The 20,726-nt window shown below is 34.8% G+C and overlaps 1 protein-coding gene across 5 annotated transcripts in view; it reads left to right on the top strand.

The window, feature by feature from the left end:
- Positions 1 to 20,726, top strand: part of LOC150095558 (protein Hook homolog 3-like) — a 236,182-nt gene that overhangs the window by 41,604 nt on the left and 173,852 nt on the right. For all 5 annotated transcript variants that reach the window (XR_016550036.1, XR_016550035.1, XM_090409833.1 and 2 more), the window contains 2 exons: positions 3,557 to 3,689; positions 9,020 to 9,087. Coding sequence is in view for 3 of the 5 variants with exons in the window: in XM_090409833.1 (XP_090265959.1) it covers positions 3,557 to 3,689; positions 9,020 to 9,087 (201 nt within the window). In the remaining 2 variants the exon portion in view is untranslated. The remainder of the gene's footprint in view (positions 1 to 3,556; positions 3,690 to 9,019; positions 9,088 to 20,726) is intronic.

Here is a 20,726-nt window from a genome sequence, read left to right as displayed (position 1 = left end):
ATAATCCTATTAAGTGTTCTCTTCAGCGTGAGGGTTTATCACACCTTCTAAACGACATCACAGCCCAAATTGCACTTCTTATCCGTGTTCTTTCAACAGGTGGGTTAAATCATATCCAGATTTAGCTGGACATCTATAGACGTCCTGGCCGTTTGGGAGATTAACTTTGATATAAATGGGTTATGAGAAATTGATGAAGCCAAGGGATTATTGTGGGTAGAATTAAAGTTTTAAAAGGCATATTATAAAGGTGGGCAAAATAGTTTGAGTTACCTAAATGCTGAAGAACACTAATGAACAAGGATAGGAATGTTATTATTCCTCTTTGTAAAGCTTTAATAAGGCCACATCTGGATTGCTTGAGGCTGAGGAAGTGGAGAGGATTCAGTGGGAAGTGACCAAGATTGTGACAGGTTAAGAAGTTGAAAATAAATTCAGCCAAAAAATGAGAGCTAGATTTTTCTCTAATGGAAAAGTGCATTGTTGGAATGGTGTTCTCTTGGAGAAAGTGAGTGCGAGTAGTGTGAATAAATCAAGGAAAAGATATTACAGCTGATGTGGTTGATATGTGACCTCGCTCTGAGATTTCCTTCTTAGCATCATATTTGCTGCTATTATATACTATTTTATTTTCAAGGTTTCAAACTCATATGCATCTCATCATAGAACTAGAACTTATCTGCACATTGCTTGTTACTGATTTGAATTAAAAATGTTTTGTTTGGCATTAGTTCTATGATGAGGCATGGGCTAATTTCTAAACTTTTTCCCAAATCAGCATCTGGATGAATGCACTTAGTAGTAGACAGTAATTGCCTTCCAACAAAAGTTTTTTGTTTTTTTTTTCCCCTTTCCATAAAAATTTCCATAGTTATTACTAAATGAATTAAATTAGATCAAAAGTTGTGGATTGAATAATTGGAATAACGCAACATTGTTCACCATTGGTGGTCACAAGCCCATGTTATTTAATGTTATCTATTTGAAGAGCATATCGTAATGCTAAAAAAAAAAAAAAAATTTTTTTTTAATTTGATTGCTATTCAAAAAAGGTAAATAATTGAGTATCTGCAGCTCATTTGATATAGGTGGGCCCTTTATTTGGAAAGCCCTGTTTCGATTCCCATCTATGATGTAAGAAACTTTCTCAGGTCTTTTCAATCAGATGAAGATTTAGCTGGTCTCATAGAGAGATGGAGGTTTTTTTTTTTAACTCCTGGAAACTTGGGTTTTTCATCCCTCAAAACAAGCAAACTGGCCAGAAGAACACATGAAATCTACAAACATAAGACACCAGGAATAAGGATTAACCCAACCTGTTGCATGGCAAAGTGCATGTCTATGTGTGAGCATATATCAGAAATGAAGATAAATAATTAAAATAAGTAACAAAATGTTGTTACAAAACTATATATTACTACATGGGAATATATCAGAGAATATTAAACAACACAGGTTTATGAAAATCACAATGAAATGTTTACAAGAAATCATGAATATTAGTTGCAAAGTTTTAGAGTGAAAGTACTATAATCATTATTATTACTTCACTGGCTTACTAGAGCTATTTGCATTCTTATCTCAATCTACAATCTATTCAGTTTTTACATACATAACAGCTCAACATACAGGTCAACCTATAACTCAGTTTTCTACCAAAATGGAGCTGCCTCTTTTCTTTTGCAGAAATGTTTTCAGTTGATTGAGCTTGAGTCTTGACTTAAAATCATTTAAGTCAATACTAAGTTCAGAGGAGAGTGTGTGGGGGGGCGGAGAACTGAGTGCTATAGGTAAAGAGCAGAAATAGTACTGAAGGTAGGGGGGTTAACAGTAGCAATATAAACTTTGGAAATTTTGAAATAAAAAAAAAAGATATATATACAAGTAGCAAGTGTTGTGCCACTAGGTAGGTAGGTAGTAAATTGCTATGAAAATTCATGCTAACAAGTGAAGTTTTCAGATTGTGGGTTTATACCACTAGTAAAGATTTTTAAGTTTAGTATTTGTGAATCAAGAATTGATTTCAAGCATCTGAATTCTAGTCATAATTTAATATTAACTGGCTTAATATTTAACATTTAATGCAGTTTATTATTTTTTAATAATTTAATATAGTTTTATTTTATACTCATAATGGTCCCACAAACTTGTCTGTGGGATTGTTATATTTGAATGTATGTCAAGGACATTTTCTCCAAAAGCATGAACTCTTCTGTTATTAATAAATTGTATCATTTTGGAAAAATAGAAAAATCTGGGATATGGTGGTTTGTTGACACCTCATTCATTGATAATCAGCTGCTAAACTATAATGATACTTTCGTTATAATTTTGCTGTTATTTTCTATTTACATAATGTATAATGATTATATATTATATATCCAGTGAGCTTGGATATATACAATTGTGTGTTGATACTTAATTCATTAGTAGATGATAGAAAAATGTCATATGCGATTAGTGTGATGTATTCACCATGTGAGGATGCTTAATGAAATGATCTAACTCAGGGGTCGCCAAAGTTATTTGCCCGTCAACTCCTTCAAGAGTCTTGACTTGTTATCGACCCCCCCATCTTTTACTATTATGTAATTATAATAGGACAAACAAAAAAAGACGCTTATGTGAGTTTTTAGATTGTTTATTTTATAGTTGCAGTGTTTATTGTATGTATAATATAGTATATATTATTATATTACTATTACTACTACTATTACTATCACTAGTAATATCACTGGTATTACTACTAGCGCTGCTCAACTCTTCAACATAGAGTTTTATTCATGAATGAATAACGATTGAATTATAATATGTATGTTGATGAGTTTTAGAACATTAACGCTCACTTGTATGTCGATGCACAAAAATGAGACTGGGATCGAATACTTGTAAGTATCACTAAATAAGAACCACGCACGTGTTGCAATCTCGCTCCTACTGCGCCAGCTGGCAGGAACCACAAACAAACATCCGTTTATTGGTAAATATGTAATTTTGACCTACTTGATTGGCCTCGGTAACTATTTTCATGACCTTACTCCATCTTACAGGTCCTATTCATGGACCTGTAAGATGGAGGTGCTGATCCCACGATTCACTCTTAATTGCGTTGTCATTACCTCCATGTCTTTTGTCATGGAGGTAATCTAAGTTAACCGAATTAACTATTACCCATACAATGATGTCTTATATTTTTCTGTCGACCCCTGAGCCAGAATCGACCCCTAACAATGTCATATCGACCCCTTTGGCGACCACTGATCTAACTTATATAAAATGCACATCATATTTGGTCTGCTAACAATTTCTCATTAAATAGTAACAGTGATAATTTTTTCAAAAACTTTAGATATACATCAACAATATGCATAGTCCACACATTACTAAAAGTTGATTCTTTAACCTTTTTTGTGTGGGATTGATTTAAAAAAATATTAATTTTGCATTAAAGTTATTTTAATGTGTCTTTCCAAATGATTTTTGAGTTATGAAATAGCTTTTGTTTTAACTGACATGTCCACTTTCCCCCTTCAACAATTTCTCTTTTCATCTCTAGGTTTTGGGCCAACAGATTACTGAATTTAGAATGCCTGATGTTTTAGCTGTAGGAGAGAAAAATAATCCAGCCGAACTGGGTAGACTATTGCAATTAATTTTAGGTTGTGCTGTTAATTGTGATAGCAAACAAGGTATCTTTCCAAATATTTCTATATCCTTTATATATATATATATATTTAATTACATAGTTTAATTTCTTTGGTCTTCTTGCCAGTAATAAATACAATCAATTCATTAGTGCAGCTTTTTCGAACTTTTTAGTGTTCTTATTGTTAAAATTTGTTGAGGACATCTAGTTGAATTCTTCAGTAAGTTACATTCTGTTGTAGTTGACTGGCTTATTCACTTTTGAAACTATTCAAAAGTAAATTAATCAAAAAAAAAAAAAGAACACACTGTGGAGGAAATATAAAGAAAAAGGTTATCATCATATACTCATGACCAGTACAAAGGTTGGCAAGAAAGATGAGTAGTATGATAAGAAAGGCAAAATCAGATTGAGAGTAAATCCAAAATTTTTTTTTTATTATATATATATATATATATATGTTGCAAGTAAGAGAAATTATCATTCCTCTGATTATGAAAGTTAATTTTAATCGGTGTTAGTAGCAGAAGAATAATTAAGTTACTAAGGGATCACTTTGCAAGAGTGTATCATCCATGTGGAGATATTGCAGTTTGCTGATGTGAGAATTGAAATGGACAACCTAGAGCTGTTTAGCATATTGAAAAATATCAGTGTGAATACAGCAGTGAAACTGGATGGCATGTTGGCCCATGTGCAAAAGAATTGGCAGCACCTCTGATGAAATTGTTCGTCTCAGTTCTGACAAAGTTCCAGGAAGTGAAAAGAGAGTAAGATCCATGACATAAAGGTGGTTCTAAGATCGAAATAACAAATTACAGACTTAGTGTGTCAGGAAGGATGGTTAAAATATTGGAAAAGTTAGTTAAAGTAAAATCCACCAATGGATGGATAGGAATATGATTCTCTATGGGGGCAACACACCTTTGTTAAAGGTAGGTTCTGCCTTAGTAATTTATTGCATTTTATAATAGTGACATCGAGATTAGTTAAGGGAAATGGCTATGCCATAATACTGCTGGACTCTGCAAAGGCATTTGCCAGAATACTGCATGGGTAAGTATTCTGTCATAAGTTGATATAGAGAGAGGCCAGTTTATTTAAATTGCCTTGAAGGATATCTGCATCATCACCTTTATTAACTAGCATACTTCCCTCCTCAGCAAACAACTGAATAACCCTCCTTAAATTATTGTGTATACTTTGAGTTAGCTTTATATTACAAACACTCACCTAATAACACATTGGCCCACCTCTCTATGCAATCATGGCTTGCAGATGCCTACGAGAACAGATTCCACAAGATGTCAAACATCCTCCAAATTAACTTGACCCATGTCTGCTGCAACAACTCTGTCAGTTCACTCTCATTCTGTGAAGGAAGATCAGCAGGTCTCACACCCTGTTCTAGCATATCCCACACATATTCATTTGGGTTACAGTCAGGAGAGTTTGAGGACTAAGGCAATGTGACAACTTCATTGTCAAGTTCCTCCAACCACTCAGTAGTTGTACTAGCCCAATGACAAGGTGTGTTGTCCTGTTGAAAGATGCCACTGTGGTGAAGGTAGAGCTCCTGCAGATATGGATGAAGATGGTCAGCTAACAGGTCCCAGTAGCAATCACTATTCAATGTCTGCGGGATGATAACCAGTGGACCTAGAGCATGGCAGGAAAAGCTCCCCAGACTATAACGCCACCTTCACCGGCCTGTTGAACCCCAACTGTGTAACCGGGGTATAGGGCTTTATGCTGTATACGCCAGATGCAAACTTGGCCATCAGCATGGTGCAGCAGGAAATGGGACTCATCACTCCAGACAACCTTCTTCTATCTGTTGATGGTCCATTGTCGACGTCCCTTGGCCCATGCAAGACATTGTTTGCGATGCTTGGCCGTCATTATGGGTACCACTATTAGTCTCCAGCTGAGGAACCCCCAGGCAAAGCAAGGTATGGTGCATGTGGAAATGGATAAAACTGCTCCATTGTTGTACTTCTGTGTGACTTCCATGTCGCTGCTAAGATACCAATTGTGACACCTGATGCTCACCTCCAGGATCAACCATGCATGGCTGACCAATGTGATCACTCTGCCAGATGTCTGTTCATGGTTAATCCAGTCCTGGTATACCCTTGATACAGTAGTGCAGGACCAACCAACAAGCGTGGCTGTCTCCAAAATACTAGCACCTTCCCTTGCCCTGACTATCTGCCTGCAGTCAAATAGGCTTATATTGCTACTTTTCCCCATTACTGGCAAACGTTTATTGATTACATACAGAGGATAGGTGTGCCCATTTATAGTAGCTGCAAGTGATGTTAATATCATGTGGTACTTCATTATCATGCCAAATATGTAAATCAAGGAGGGTGTTCCTAATCTAACTCGGTGTATAATTAATATATAAAAAGGTAATGGTTCAAATATATGCTGTGAAGGGAATTATTCAAACAGTGCTTTGAAGCATTCTCCTAAAATCGTGCAAGGTGATTTAAATAAACTGGCATTGTGGGCAAAGAATAATCGTTATCAGTTTAATGTTGCAGAATGTCTTGTTATGCATTTTGGGATGAAAACATTAAATACTGTATATCTTAATGGTATTGGATTGCAGGAAATTGATGAGGCTAGGGATTTGGAAGTAACAGTAGATAGAGAGAGTTGAAATTTAGAGGGCAAATTGCAAAAGTTGGCAAAATAGCCCAAAGGATTACTTGGATGTTGAGAAACACATTAACAAGTAAAGATAGGGAGGTTATTATTATCGTTATCCCTCTATAAGGCTATGATTTGTTCACAACTTGACTACTTTGCATAAACTTGATCACTTGATTTAGATGTGTAGAGTAAATTTGTATATGAGTTTACCCTTTCTTGTTAGTACTTGCTTTTTGTTTAGTTATCAATAGTTCACTATTTTACAATAGTGACTGTGAGAGAATCATTAAAGAGGATAACTTCAGATATGAAGAATTAAAACCATAGCCACCTTAGCTTGAATGATTCCAACAAAAATTTCATTCTAGTTACAAAATGAGTGTCAGAGAAAACCACCAAGAATTTTACAGTACACTGGTTGTACCATTCATCAACAGCATATCCTTTAGAATTACTAATATGCTGTGATAATATGTCAGAACTTTGAATAAATGGCTCTTGTTTCAGTTTTGACAAAGACAAGATCAAGAAAAATTTGACTATTAGGTGTTAGAATGCTGTATAGATGTGGCCTTCTCTGTATTAGCATAACCACAATATATCTGGCCACAAGATTAGAGGCCCACCAACAGGACATCTGCTGTCCCCATCCAGAGAACTCAGGTTTGACAGAGCATACAGCCAACTTCTTGGGTATCTACTGTTTGCAATAAAAATCTAAACCAACAGTTTTGAAATAACATTGAAATTGTCATACCAAACTGAAATGTAGGTTTTTTATGGTAATCTATACAGATTACCATAATTTTTATGGTAATCTGTACTGTGGACAAATAAATGAGAAAGAACATGTTAATATTTGAAGCCCTGTGGATTGTACTCCATTATGAAATACATAGGACAATATTGTCCTAGCTCTTTATATGGGAACAAGTGCAACATGGTCAAGTTGCAAGTTAATTTATGTTTGTTGTGCCACATGCATAGCAGCTGGAAACATGACTCATCATACTAGCACATTTTTTGTTGCTCTTCTAGTACCCAGCCATTAGCTGCTTTCAACAGTAACCTTTAAGGAGCAGATATCTTGTGGAACAAAACACTTTGGTTTTAGTTATATATATGGCTCATTCATTTATCAGTGATGCCCTTTAATTGAAAAGACTTGGGTTCAAAACTAGCCAGAAAAATTCTTGCAATTTACAGGCATAAGAGACAATGAAAATAGGATTAATTGCCTTATCATAAGCAGCAATTAGGTTTCTAAAAGCAAAGTTATTTGGCCATGACAAGCCATTGAGCATAACATTGAAAGGGAAGATATGTATATACACATGCAGTTTATTGTCATCTGAGATAGTATTTTTGTACTCTCATCACCTGTTGATTAGCTCAGTTGCAATCAAGTAATTGTGGAAATAATTTGAACTGTAATGGGGAAAAGAACTAAAACTAACATCCTATCCTGGCATCCTTTACATCTAGGTATAAGGTGGTCTATGTATTTTGAGCTGAGAGTAGTCTAAAACAGTCCTCCAGATTTGGGATTAATTGTTGCAGTCATATTTGTGGTCCAGGATGTACTTTGACTCTAAAATATTTGCTGTTCCATCAGTTCCTATTCCTACTAATTTCACATAACAAATGTTTTTTTATTCACACATTGTTCTGAAATAGTAAAATTGGTGAAAGCAATGAACTATAGAAATCAGTGTAAGATTCATTAGTCCTGGCAATATTTGATAATGTGAGTGAGTTTGATATTTTGCAGTATATTTTTATACATTTTTATGTACTTCACAGATTTCGCTGCACTTTTGACCTCTTCTCTCATTGTGTGTGTAGATTGGATTTTTATAGTTTTTCTGTTTAAATTGATCTGGAAACAGCTTGAGAATTTTTGTCCAAAATTGAGAAACATTGTTTCACATTGCATAATTCCATCTTCATATTGCACCCACCCACAGTAGTAGTTCTGAGTATGATTCCTGAAATATTTGTTTTCTATCTATAAAAGTCTGAAAGAACTAGGGCTCTAGTTCTTTCTCTAGGGAACTTTGAAACATTAGTATAATTTTTACTTGAGATTTTTCTTTCAGTTATCTTGAAGTTGACTGGTCAATTTTTTTTTCCCATCAATATGGATGCACTTCATTTTGCATGTGTATTTTTTAAATTTAAAGTTGGCTGCTCCTTATTTTCTTGAACAGTACTGATATCACTTTGTTTTCCATTTATGATGAATTATTCACAGAGAAATCTGTGTTAGTGTTTTTTTATTCTCAGAAGTCTGTTTTTGCTGAGTTTCTCAATTTTATGAGGCACCTCATCTAGGTTAATGAAGCTTAGTGCATAATCTATTGAAAGGCAGACCAACAAAGCATAGGAATGCAATGATGACAAGATTCACAAGGTTTCACGAAAGCCCTATCCATTCACTCTATCATACAATCAATGCAAAAGTGGAAATTACCTGCTTGGCAACATGTGCACAGCTTTTGAAATAACCTTCATACATAATGTTATCTTCTCTGACTTCCCCCGTGAAAAATCCTAAATTTTTGATTAAAAACAGTTGATCAGAAAATTAAATTAGTTTGTCACATTTGAATTTTCATTAACATAGTGTTTTTAGCTTCATGTTTGTATATACTGTATTGTGATAACTTCTTATGAAAATATTAATTAGGTGTTTTAATCATTGTTTTATAGAATATATTGAAGCAATCATGGGTCTAGAAGAATCTGTGCAACTTGTAGTAATGAATGCCATTCAAGAAGTAAAGTACCAAATAGTAGCATGCATGCATTGTGTGTGTGTGTATACACAGTAATCTTTCAGCTATCTAGCCTTCAAGTAACTGAACTCTCAGTTACTTGAAGTAACTTGAGTTTTGTCATCTCTCCCCTGGTACTACAGGGGAGAGATGACAAACTCTCAAATTATCTGAAGAGCAAATGGATTTTCCAACACAGCCAATAATTGAGGGATTACTGTGTAATGTTTCAGTTACTTTAACACATTTGATTGTATTATAATTTTATTCTTGCTGATGAACCAAGCTAAATTTCATGTAGAATAAACAAAAATTAAAAGGAAGACATTAAAATATTTTTAAAACAGTAAATAAATTAATCTTTGCATTATTATGCATAAATATAAATCTTTAGTGATATTTTATAATTAAAAGATGAAGTCATCTTTGGTACATAGTTCCTCTATTGATTACTCAGTTTCCATTATTTCCAATAATAAATGTATTACAATTATTTATTGTAATTATTATTTTTTTTTCGTTGTGATTTTCTCTCCGGTCGTAAGTTTGTTATACCACAAATGCCACCTACAATTTGAAATTATGGATCGATTCTGGGAAATTCTACTAAATGGAAATTTATGCAAAAGAGCATTCAGTCACTAACTGTTCTTTATGAAGCTTTTTTTTTTAAAGTAAGAATATGCAATTATTCTGAAACAACATAAAAAAAATGGTATTGTCCAGAGAAATCACTGAAGAGGTTCTTTCATATCTACCAAAATTGACTTGAATTTCATTTGATATATAAACATTGTTTATTGCCTATTTATTTTTAAGTTTCAAAAACAAGTTAAAATTAATACAATTATAGTTATTTGTTTGACCACTTACCTTACTAGGAAGGGGACACAAATAAAAGCTTATCACCAATGTTTAAAAGAAAAGAATGAAATTTTTAATTTTTTTTTAACACTACCTACTAGCTTTGATTTGTAGTTTTAACACAGTGTAATAGTAATGTTTAAAAATGCAGTTGTTCTTCTTCTTATCATGGACTTGAGGCCAAGTGGTCTGTTTCAGTTTCATGGCATTGCTTTCTTGGTCTTCCATTTCTTTTTTTTTTTTTTTTAATATTTTCCGATTTATTTTATATTTGTAATATTTTGGCAGTCTGCTATTGTCCATTCAATTTAGGTGTTCTAATCACTTTTGTTTATATTTACTTATACAGTAGTGTTAATCGGCTTTATATTCAGGGATTGTAAAATTTCATTTGTTTTATGGTCCCACTTGGTATATCCAGCTGTTTTTCTGCGAAATTTCATTTCTGCTGTTTGAATCCATTTTTCATTCTTCTTTTTTATGGTACATGTTTTACTTCCATATAATAAAGTTGGTTCAGACAGAAGGTTACATAGGCTTATTCTGGTGTTTTTGAAGGTTTCTGTCCGGAGAGTCTTGTTTCGGGGGGGGGGGGGGCATTGCGTCGGAATATCAGCGGGTCTTGGAATGCAATCTTCCCAGTACTCAAAAGCTCAGGCAGGCAAGACGTTTCAGCATACAGGCTTGAAGATCACTCTGCTGCTTTTGGCTTCGGTTGACTTCCCACAGCACTAGGACATCCGACCGGCACTTGGCATCGGCTGTTCTCCCAATTTTTCCTCTGGCATGGGTTCGCTGTAAAGTCTGTTCCTCTAGGTCCAACTGCTTCTGGTTCTTCACCGACTGCCTCTGGCTCTCTTCAGTGACAGTGCTTTGCCTCTGCTCTCTCGGCAACTGGACCTGGACTCCCCTATGTTCGGCTCAGTCCCCTTTTATTTTCGCCTTCTCGGGACCTTGCACCAAGGGTTGTAAACCCCGAAGAAATCTGCAGTTCTCCTTGATCTTTTTGTTAAGGCCAACCCGTTCTTTCTTCTCCTCCGTGTACTCTTTTTTTTTTCTTGTCTTGTCGGGCAGCAGAAACTTCTCTGAAACTAGTGGATCTCTTTGATACTAACTTTGATACAAATTTCTCACACACTTAATCGTAAACAACTTTCATGTACTCTTATACATAGCTATTATACTAAGTTCCAATGGCAAAGCACTGCTTTTGTTTTTGATATTCTAAAAATTTTAAATAAAACAGTAAATACAATCAATTCCCATAGGGTTATTTACAGTAATATTTAGCATAAAACATATAGACAAACAAGGTTATTTTTGTAACATTCTCATGAGACTTGACCTCTGTAAAAATTGATGTATAGCGCTTTAATATTTCTAAGCTACATAGAGTTTTACAGAACCATAGGCAATGTTCTCAGTTTCCCATTTTGAAATTTGCTCACACTTAAACTTGAATGGCAAACAGTTTTATCTTTGTATTTGGTGTTGATTACCATAGCTGCTACTTCCCTTTCCTGGTCACTGTTTTGCCTGAATAAATTATAAGAGTTATTATTTGTAAATATCTCACTTGTTTTAGTCTTTATTTTGATAACATTAGTTTTTGTTGAAACACTATTTTTGTAATTCACTTGTAGCTCTACCTCTTTTTTCATTGCTTTTTAATGTTGTTAGTACCTGTTTCCTACTCTGAGGTTTCTTCCAACTGACTTCACTGTTTGCTGTGGTTCAACTATTTTATATGTGGTTTAAGCTACTTTTTTCTTAGTGAAAACAGCCCTTTGTTTAACCACTGATGCAATAAACTGACATGACATTTGGTTATGTTGTTCCATCATTTTTGTATATGTGGTTTAACCAATATATATAGGTCTGTTTCCAGTTATATATTGCATCAGCTTAACAGACCAAACTGCAAATTGCTAGCCTATCCTTCATTCAGTATCCACATGGATACTTAGTAACATTCTAATGTCTACCTTCCTGAGGCACAGGAAGATGAGAATTGAACATGAGATCACAAGTTCCCATCATTCTTCCCAGTCTCAATTCATTCCTTACAGGCTATTTGGAGGTCTCATGCTGTTAAGTATTAAGCAATCCTTTTTTTATTTGCTTTACTTTATTATTTATTTTGAAAAAGGCCTTATTCAGAATGATTTCACATTTCCATTTTTGTATTAATGTTTCATTATTTTTCATTGAGTACTGTTTTGGATTGGTAAAGCATTGTGTTTTATTTGGAAAGGCCTGTGTGTGTGTGTGTGTGTGTGTGTGTGTGTGTGTGTGTGTGGTGTGTGTGTGTGTGTGTGTGTGTGTGTGTGTGTGTGTAATCACACTGCTGATGTACTTAAAATAATTGAGTGGCATGTTTCTGAATGCTATATTAAAAATATGTTAAAAGATTGGTCATATTCATAATCTTAAAGAATATATATATTTATTTATTTACAGAGTAATAAACAAATAAATTTGATAAATTTATTACAGAGTAATAAATTTACCAAAGCCAACACACACTGATAGATACCTACATGTTTCATATCACCACTACCCCCCCCCTCAAAAATTAGGAATTATTTCCACACTAGCTCATCAGATGAGATCCTTGTTGTCAAAGGAAGAGAAACTTCAGCAAGAACTTAGTTACCTTAAAAGGACTTTCTTAAATAACGGTTAATCTCCTAAAAGTATCTATAATCGTCTTAGTGTACGTAATCAACATAGTAATGAAGATAACTCAAACCCCACAGCCTACATCTCCTTAGTGTATATAAGTTCTCTTTCTCCTAAACTGGTGAAAATCCTGAAGAAATTTAATGTTAAAACATATTTCTCCGGGGTGCTTAAGTGTCAAAGCTGTATAACTGAGAGGAGACCTCCACCACACAGCCTTTAAAGGAATGCGGAAAACCAACCAGGGCTTCTGACCTAATGCCCAATTCTCACCTTCTTGTGGTGCACCCTGGGTATCTACCTGGATACTGAATGAACAAGGATGGGCTGGCAATTTGGGATTTAGCTGACCAAATTGTAATTCTTATTGGCTTAAACCAAATTACAAAATGATGGTACAACATGACAAAATTTCATGCCGGCTGGGGCATCGTCTGGTTAAACAAGGTCCCCGTTGTTTTCACCAGGGAACCAGGGTGAACAGCGAAAAGACAGCTACTGGAACAAATCTGAAAAAAACACTCCAGCTCAACATCACCAGAGTTAAAGATCGGTACTATCAACATAAGAATCCTGAATGACAAAGAAATGGAGCTAGCTGAGGAATTAGATAAGTACCAGATTCGACATAATAGGGGTGACTGAAACAAAAAAGACAAAAACTGGTGAGATCTTTCTGAGCAATAAATACAAAATGTTATATTCAGGCAATGACAATCAATGAAAAGGAGTAGTCATAGTATTCAACACTAAATAAGAGGCTAATCTTCTTGAATGACAGGCAGTCTCAAGTAAGGTGATGTTGGCAAATATGAGAATGGGGAACTAGACAATGAGATTTATTTGTGCCTATGGTCCCACAGAAGGTTCTACTAAGGTAGAAGTGGAGGAATTTTTTCAGGATTTAGAGAAAGCATCTGACACAATGAAAAAGGAAAAGTTGGTTCTTGTTGGGGATCTAAATAGCAGAGTAGGAAATGATTGTCAGACATGCAAAAATATAGTGGAAAAATTTGGAGAAAAGAGCAAAGCTAATAATAATGGCAAATACTTGTTGGATTTCTGCTCAGGACATGGACTGGTTATTACTAACACCATGTTCCAACATAAAAATGTGCACAAATTCACATGGAGAGAAGAGGCAAGAAATGAGAAAAGTCTCATTGACTATGTTATTGTTGGTAGTGATGTTTTCTCCCTTGTGCAGGACACCAGACTGTACAAAGGATTTGAAATTGGAAGTAATCACTATTTAGTCTTGAGAAAGATAAAATTGAATTTCATATTGAAAAGAATAACATCTAAGAAAGTTTTAAAGCGAATAAAAGTTGAGCAGCTCTCGGATGTGAGCTGTAGACTAAAATACACAAAGATTATTGAAAATTGATTATTGAAGAAAAAATGAAAGAGTTTGAGAACAGGAACCAAACTTTAGAGACTCAGTGGCAAGCTTGAAGAAAACCTTGACTGATTCGGCCAGAGAGGCATGTGGTGAGGTTGTCTGCAAGGATAGAAAAATCAGAACTCCACGGTAGACACAGAAAGTTAAAGAGGCAGTGAAGGAAAAGAAGAAATCATATCAAACGTTCCTGACAAATAAGTTCAGCTTGTACTCTTAGAGAATACAGAGACAAATGTAAGATAGCTAAACTCTGTGTAAAACTAGCTAAACATAAGTCATGGGAGGACTTTGGCAAGAATATAGAAAATAAATATCCAGAAGGTGGCAAAATATTTTGGAGGTTGTTGAAGAAGCTTAGGAATGGAAGAAAGAGTACTGTAAAAAAGAGTTAGAAATGATAAAGGTGACATGAAAACAGGAGAAAAAGATATCCTTGAAGTATGGAGTAATTACTTCGAGAAATTGCTAAATGAAACAAGCAGTGATAGCACAGTGGTAAAAAACACTCAACAGGCATACAGTCAGGAATACATATCCATACTTGAAGTAGAAAGAGCCATCAAAGGCTTAAAATGTGGAAAGGCAGCAGGAGTAGATGATATTCGACCAGAAACTGAAGTACTGTGGTATAAAAGTCTTGCAGTGGCTGCACTGCATAGTTTAGAAGGCCTGGACAGAGGAGCAAATTCCTGATGATTGGAATAAGCTCTCATAGTACCCTTATATAAAAAGGGAAACAAAACTGAATGTGAGAATTACAGAGGTATTTCCCTACTGAGTGTTCCTGGTAAGATATATGCAAGTATACTTGAGAAACGGTTGAGAAGAATTGTAGAAGAAAAGCTTGGTGAAGAACAAGCTGGATTCAGGCCAAATAGAGGCTGTCAGGATCAGATCTTCACTTTACGACAAATAGTGGAGAAATCATGGGAATATAACAAAGATCTCTATTTGAGTTTTGTAGATCTGGAAAAGGCATATGATAAGGTGCCAATAAAGAAGCTATTTAATACACTACAGTTATATGGTGTCAATGGGACATTATATCAAGCAATACTTTAGTATTTGAGTTGTAAGTCAGCAGTTAGAATTGAAGTACAGGAAGATGGTTTAATGTTAAATCTGGTGTCAGACAAAGATGTACATTATCCCTCTCTTATTATCTATATGGATCACATTATGAAGGAAAGTGGTATTGAACCTGATATCAAAATTGGAGGTGTTAATATCAGCTCTTTGCTTTATGTGGACGATGTTATACTTATCAATAAGTCCGCTGCGAGTCTGCAAGATTCCTTGACTAAATTGAATAACTGTTGTAATAGATATGTTATGAAGGTCAGCAAGAAAAAGACAAAGACAATGAAAATTGGCAGAAGTTTAGGAAATGTCAACTGCATTGTGAATGGAGAACCTGTGGAACAAGTAAAACATTTCAGATACTTAGGCACGATTTTTAGTAAAGATGGTAAATTAAATATGGAAATAGACAACAGAATCAATAAAGTTGGTATAGTAGGAAGTCAATTGAATAAATTCATATGGAATAAGAGAGAAATTAGTCGGGACACTAAATTAGCTGTATACAAGACAGTGTTCAAACCAGTTTTAACTTATGGATCTGAGAGCTGGGTCAGAAGTAAACACTTAATCAAAGACTAGAGACCGCAGATATGAGAGTCCTGAGAAAGATTAGAGGCATGAACAGATGGCATCAATGGTAATATCATGTTAAAAATAAGGATATTAGGAAAGAACTTGAAATTGTCAGCATCCAGGAATGCGTTAGCAGAGCTAATCTAAGGTGGTATGGTCATTTAAACAGAATGGGCGAGGAAAGATTAGCAAAACAAGTGTTCTCTGTCAGGAAAACGACCCAGAGGAAGACCAAGATATAGGTGGATTGATACGGTACAAAGTGCCTTAGATGATAGAAATATAAGATCTGATAATATTGGAGTCTTGACAAGTAACAGACTGATCTGGAGGAAAATTGTAGATAGGAAGTTAGTAATGATGTAAATTTTTCATATAGTACTATCATATCCTGTACACCCCTTGAGGGTACAGGGCAGGAATTTGATGGTGATGATGACATATTTTTCCACCTTTCCAAAACTCCGATCTTGCCTTAGTCAACCTAAAGTAAAACACAACCTTCTTCAGTTCCTAGGAGTATACAAAATCATTTGCAGTTGCAGCAAACCTTATTTTGGCCAGACAGAAAAGTCCATTTCTCTCCACCTAGAAGAACACCAACATGACATTTCTTACAACAGAACCCGTGCTAGTGACCTATCCAGCCACGTTTTATTTTCTGCCAATACCAATGTTGAAGGACGACAACATCAAATAGACGAGCTTAACTTCAAACATCCATAAATGCTCCAATGAATTAGAAAAACATATCTTGGTATCCAAAGAAATAGCTCTCGACCCTATCCATCTAAACAGTAATCTCAGTTACAGTACATCCGATTCACATACCGCTGTAATCCAGTTTTGGTATACTCGTGACATCATTCACACTCAAAGTGCTTCACCCCAGAACTAACATTCGGACTTAATTTCAAACACAACTACTAATTGTTCTTAACTCTGTGTTTCTCTAATGTACAATATATTTTTAAGATGTTGTTTACTCCCTGGTACTCTATTCGACTGATGAAGTCGGCATTTCCATTGAAACTGGTAGTGAAACCATATTAAATCTCTTATATTTTTATTATAGAAAAAATAAAAATCTCTTTATTTTTTCTATAAATGTCAGTTAATATTTTTAAAATTATTAACTGACTTTTAAGTCAGTTAATAATTTTAAACATATATATATATATATATATACACACACACACACACACATACGCACCTATACAAAGCATTTCCGTTTTTGCTACAATCACCAAAACAGTGTCATTCTTCTCTTAGGAGAAAGAAGCTTTTTTTTTTTTTTTTTTTTTTGTGCAAGAGGTATCTGCTATCAGACATACCAAACAATCTGGAGAGATACATATGAAAGAACATGTCAGAATTGTGGACACACAAATATGGATTAGCATTTCATACTACCAAAAAAAACATCAGGTACTTTGACACAGGAATGCCATATATTGAATTCAACTGTTTGTAGATGCAGAGAAGCTGCTTAAAATGCTAAGTTGTCCAACTGAGTGGAACAAAAACCAAGGTCTCATTTTAAACCAACTTGGTTGGCATATATCAAAGACTGCTTAACTGAGTTAGGATTCTAGTCATATAGTTATACAACACAATGCAACATATTTTGGCCAGACAGCCACACACACATACCTGACATTTTAATGCCATGTTCACCATCTAGTTTAAGTTCATTCCATGTATGACAATTGTTAGTTTAGAAATCACTGTTAATAAAAGCTTTTTTCAAATCTATAATTTATCCTGAAGAATATGTGCAGTAAGTCATGAGAAACTGGTCGATTAAACAATTCCTTTCTTCCTTGATGTTTCACAAACAGATGATTCATACTGGATTAGCCATAATGAATAGCTCAGCATGAAAACTTGGTTGGGGGAGGGGGAAGCAGTTATGAACATTAAGTGCATTTGTTTATATTTCGCAATTTATGTTAAATATTTGCAGTTATTCATTTAGACCTTTTCTAACAAATGTTCTTTGATATTATCTTATATGGCAGCAGCTAAACATTTTGCTGTCTGAAAAAGAATTGTATTATCTGTTCAGTAGTGTTTTAAAGATTTTGAAAACTAATGACATTGCACTAGTTGTTACTTGTAGAGTTTCATGCATTTAACTGGCTATGGCATATATTTCTTTCAACCAAAACATGGATACTAAAGTGTTTCTTTAAAATTACAGTACCATTTGAAATAACATGAATAAATTTGAAATACAAATAAGTTAAAATCAAATTAGAGTAAATGTTTAAAACATTTTTCTAAATCATTTATAATATTAAAAATATATATGAATGTATTATGAATATTTGTTATTGTACTTAATTATTGGCTTCCATCTGAACATGCATGTCCAGACATTATTTCATACTGTTTTTTTATTTATGTTGCTCCCACCCACAAAAGATTATTTGCTAATCTGTAATACATTTTTGGTACTATAGATTTGCATAGAACCAAAAATCTCTAGTACAAATCCATAGTACAAAAAAATCCCTAGCTCACCCATGGGTGAGTTAGGGATTTTTTCTTTTCTATTTTTATCATTTATATTACTGTTGTTGGTGATGATGGGCAATAGATGCCATTGATGGTTGTAGTTGGATAATTAAGTAGTAGTGGAGAGAGTGAGATGTATTTAGCAAAGTAGAGTAGTGTGCCCTCCCACGATGAGTTCTTGGACTCCCTGAAGGTGTCACATAATAATATATATATATATATACTGGTGTATATATATATATATATATATATATTGTATTATTAACCTGTTTTTTACATAGTCTGGAAATCCTGCTCTAAAGATCAAACATGGAACTTTTTCAAGGCACTGCAGGCCTCCAATAAGTGGGGCAGTAGTCTTACTAGGTGATGAAATTTATCTCCCACTTAATAATATAACTGAGCTAAATTATGAGCAGGAAATTAGGTTAAAAAAATATTATTGAATTATATTGCTTTATGTGAGACCACTGCCACTTATTGGATTCCTGAAGCATCTTTTACCTTGCCCATAAGGCCAATTTGTTTGTCATCCTACAGGATCTCTACATCATCTTCATTGACTATTGCTCTTCACAACTTTGCAAGCTAACAACTGAATATTTTTCCTTAAAGCGTGTCTTATAACATTGATCCATCTATCTGTTCACTGGGCATCCACAGATGCTGTATGGTCACTCCAATGCTTGGTTGATGTGCCACACCAGGCCTCATCATGTAGTCCTGTTGTATGCTTTTCTGGAGGCTTCAACTATCTGAAGATCATACACACCATCCATCTATCTCATTGATGGTCTACCCCTTCCTCTTTTTCCAGGAACTTTGCCTTCTATTACTGTTCAGAGAAGTCATGCTTTCAATATGTCCAAAATATTTTAACTTTCTTCTGTCAGTATCCTTAGCAGCCTTATTCTACTGATCTTTTCATTTGTACACCTTTCAGTATATGATATCCTCAAACAGCTTTTTATAACATCACATCTCAAAAGCAGCTATCCTTTTCTTATTTGACTTCTTTAGGTTCCAAGTCTCACATCCATAAGTCACTGTCGGAAAAACAACTACATCCAAAATCCTCAACTTTGTTCCCATGGAGATAGATCTATCCTTTCAGAATTTAGACAAGTCTCTGACTGTTGTTTTAGCCATTCCTAATCTTCTTCTGACATCTTCCAAACTGCATTTCTTCACATTAATAATGGATTCCAGGTACTAAAACTTGATGACCTCCTCAATTCTTTCTTCATTTAGGTACACTTGTTTCTCAAAAGCTTCCCTTTTTGTATTTCCTTTGAGAACCGTAATCTTTGTCTTGCTAGGATTGAGTTGAAGTCCTCTGTTATTACTGATCTTGTTAACTTTATCAAGAATTTGTCCTAGTTCTTTCTTGTCATTACAGTGGAGTACAGTATCATCAGCATACCTCAGATTACTGATCAATACTGCCACATCCTAATTCATGTCTTGACCTCATCCAGTGCTTAACACATGATGTCCTCTGCATATATACTAAACAAGTGAGGAGAAAGTAAACATCCTTGCCTAACTCCCTTTCCAACATGAAGCAAGTCAGTCAATCCAACACCTGTTCTTACCTTTCTCCCTGTATAAGTTTGCTATCAACCCATTCTTTTCATTACTTTCCACAATTTCACATGCTGAATACAGTCAACAGCTGTAGAGTAGTTTAAGAAACACATTACGAGAGAGAGAGTCTACTAAATTCTTCATATTTTTCTATGATCTGTCTAAGACTCTAAAGCAAAGGATCTGATCTCTGGTGCCCTTACCTTTCCTAAAACCTGCTTGTTCCTCAGGTATCTCTGCCTCAATCCTATTTAGCATGATCTTCAATAAAATTTTGCTTGCATGAGATATTAAACTAATAGTTCTTGCAAGCCTTCATATCTCCCTTAAGTAATTATATGAAAACCGACTTCTTCCAGTCTCTAGGCCATATCATTGATGTACAAATTAAATGGCAGAGGGCCAAGTACCAAGCCTTACAGTACTCCAGTAGTCACCTTCCTTCAGACTCAGCTTCCCCATACAGCACTCTTTGATATTTGTCCATCAGCCACCTTCTTATCCAGATCACTAGCTACATATCTTATCCCCATTTGCTTCAATTTATGCAACAGAGTTCCATGTGGAATCCTACCAAATGGTTTTGCAGAGCCCAGCAGTATTACTGAATAGGCATTTTCTTGGTCCAGCAAGTTGGATAAAGGAATAAAAGGCAAGACTTCTTGTTGCCCCCCTATAAAGTATCATATTCCTCTCCACCCAGTCCTGAATTCTTTTACGAACTTTTCCTATAACATCATTCATGAGATATTTGATTGGCTTGTAATTTGAAACTGCTGTCTTGGCAGCTCCTCTGTGCAGTGGAACTATTTTTGCCAGTTCCCTTGCAAATGCTTTTAATACATGGGCAGAAATGCCATCCAATCACATGGCCGTGTTTGCATTAACTCCAACATTGTAAGCATCTCCAATTCATCTACTTCTATTCTCT

The sequence above is a fragment of the Typopeltis vanoorti genome, chromosome 20 (assembly GCF_054136105.1).
Source record: "Typopeltis vanoorti isolate ZY-2024b chromosome 20, IOZ_Tvanoo_1.0, whole genome shotgun sequence".
Classification (NCBI taxonomy): Eukaryota; Metazoa; Arthropoda; class Arachnida; order Uropygi; family Thelyphonidae; genus Typopeltis; species Typopeltis vanoorti.
The sequence above is the reverse complement of the archived record's forward strand: the minus strand, read 5'-3'. Positions and strand labels throughout refer to the sequence as shown.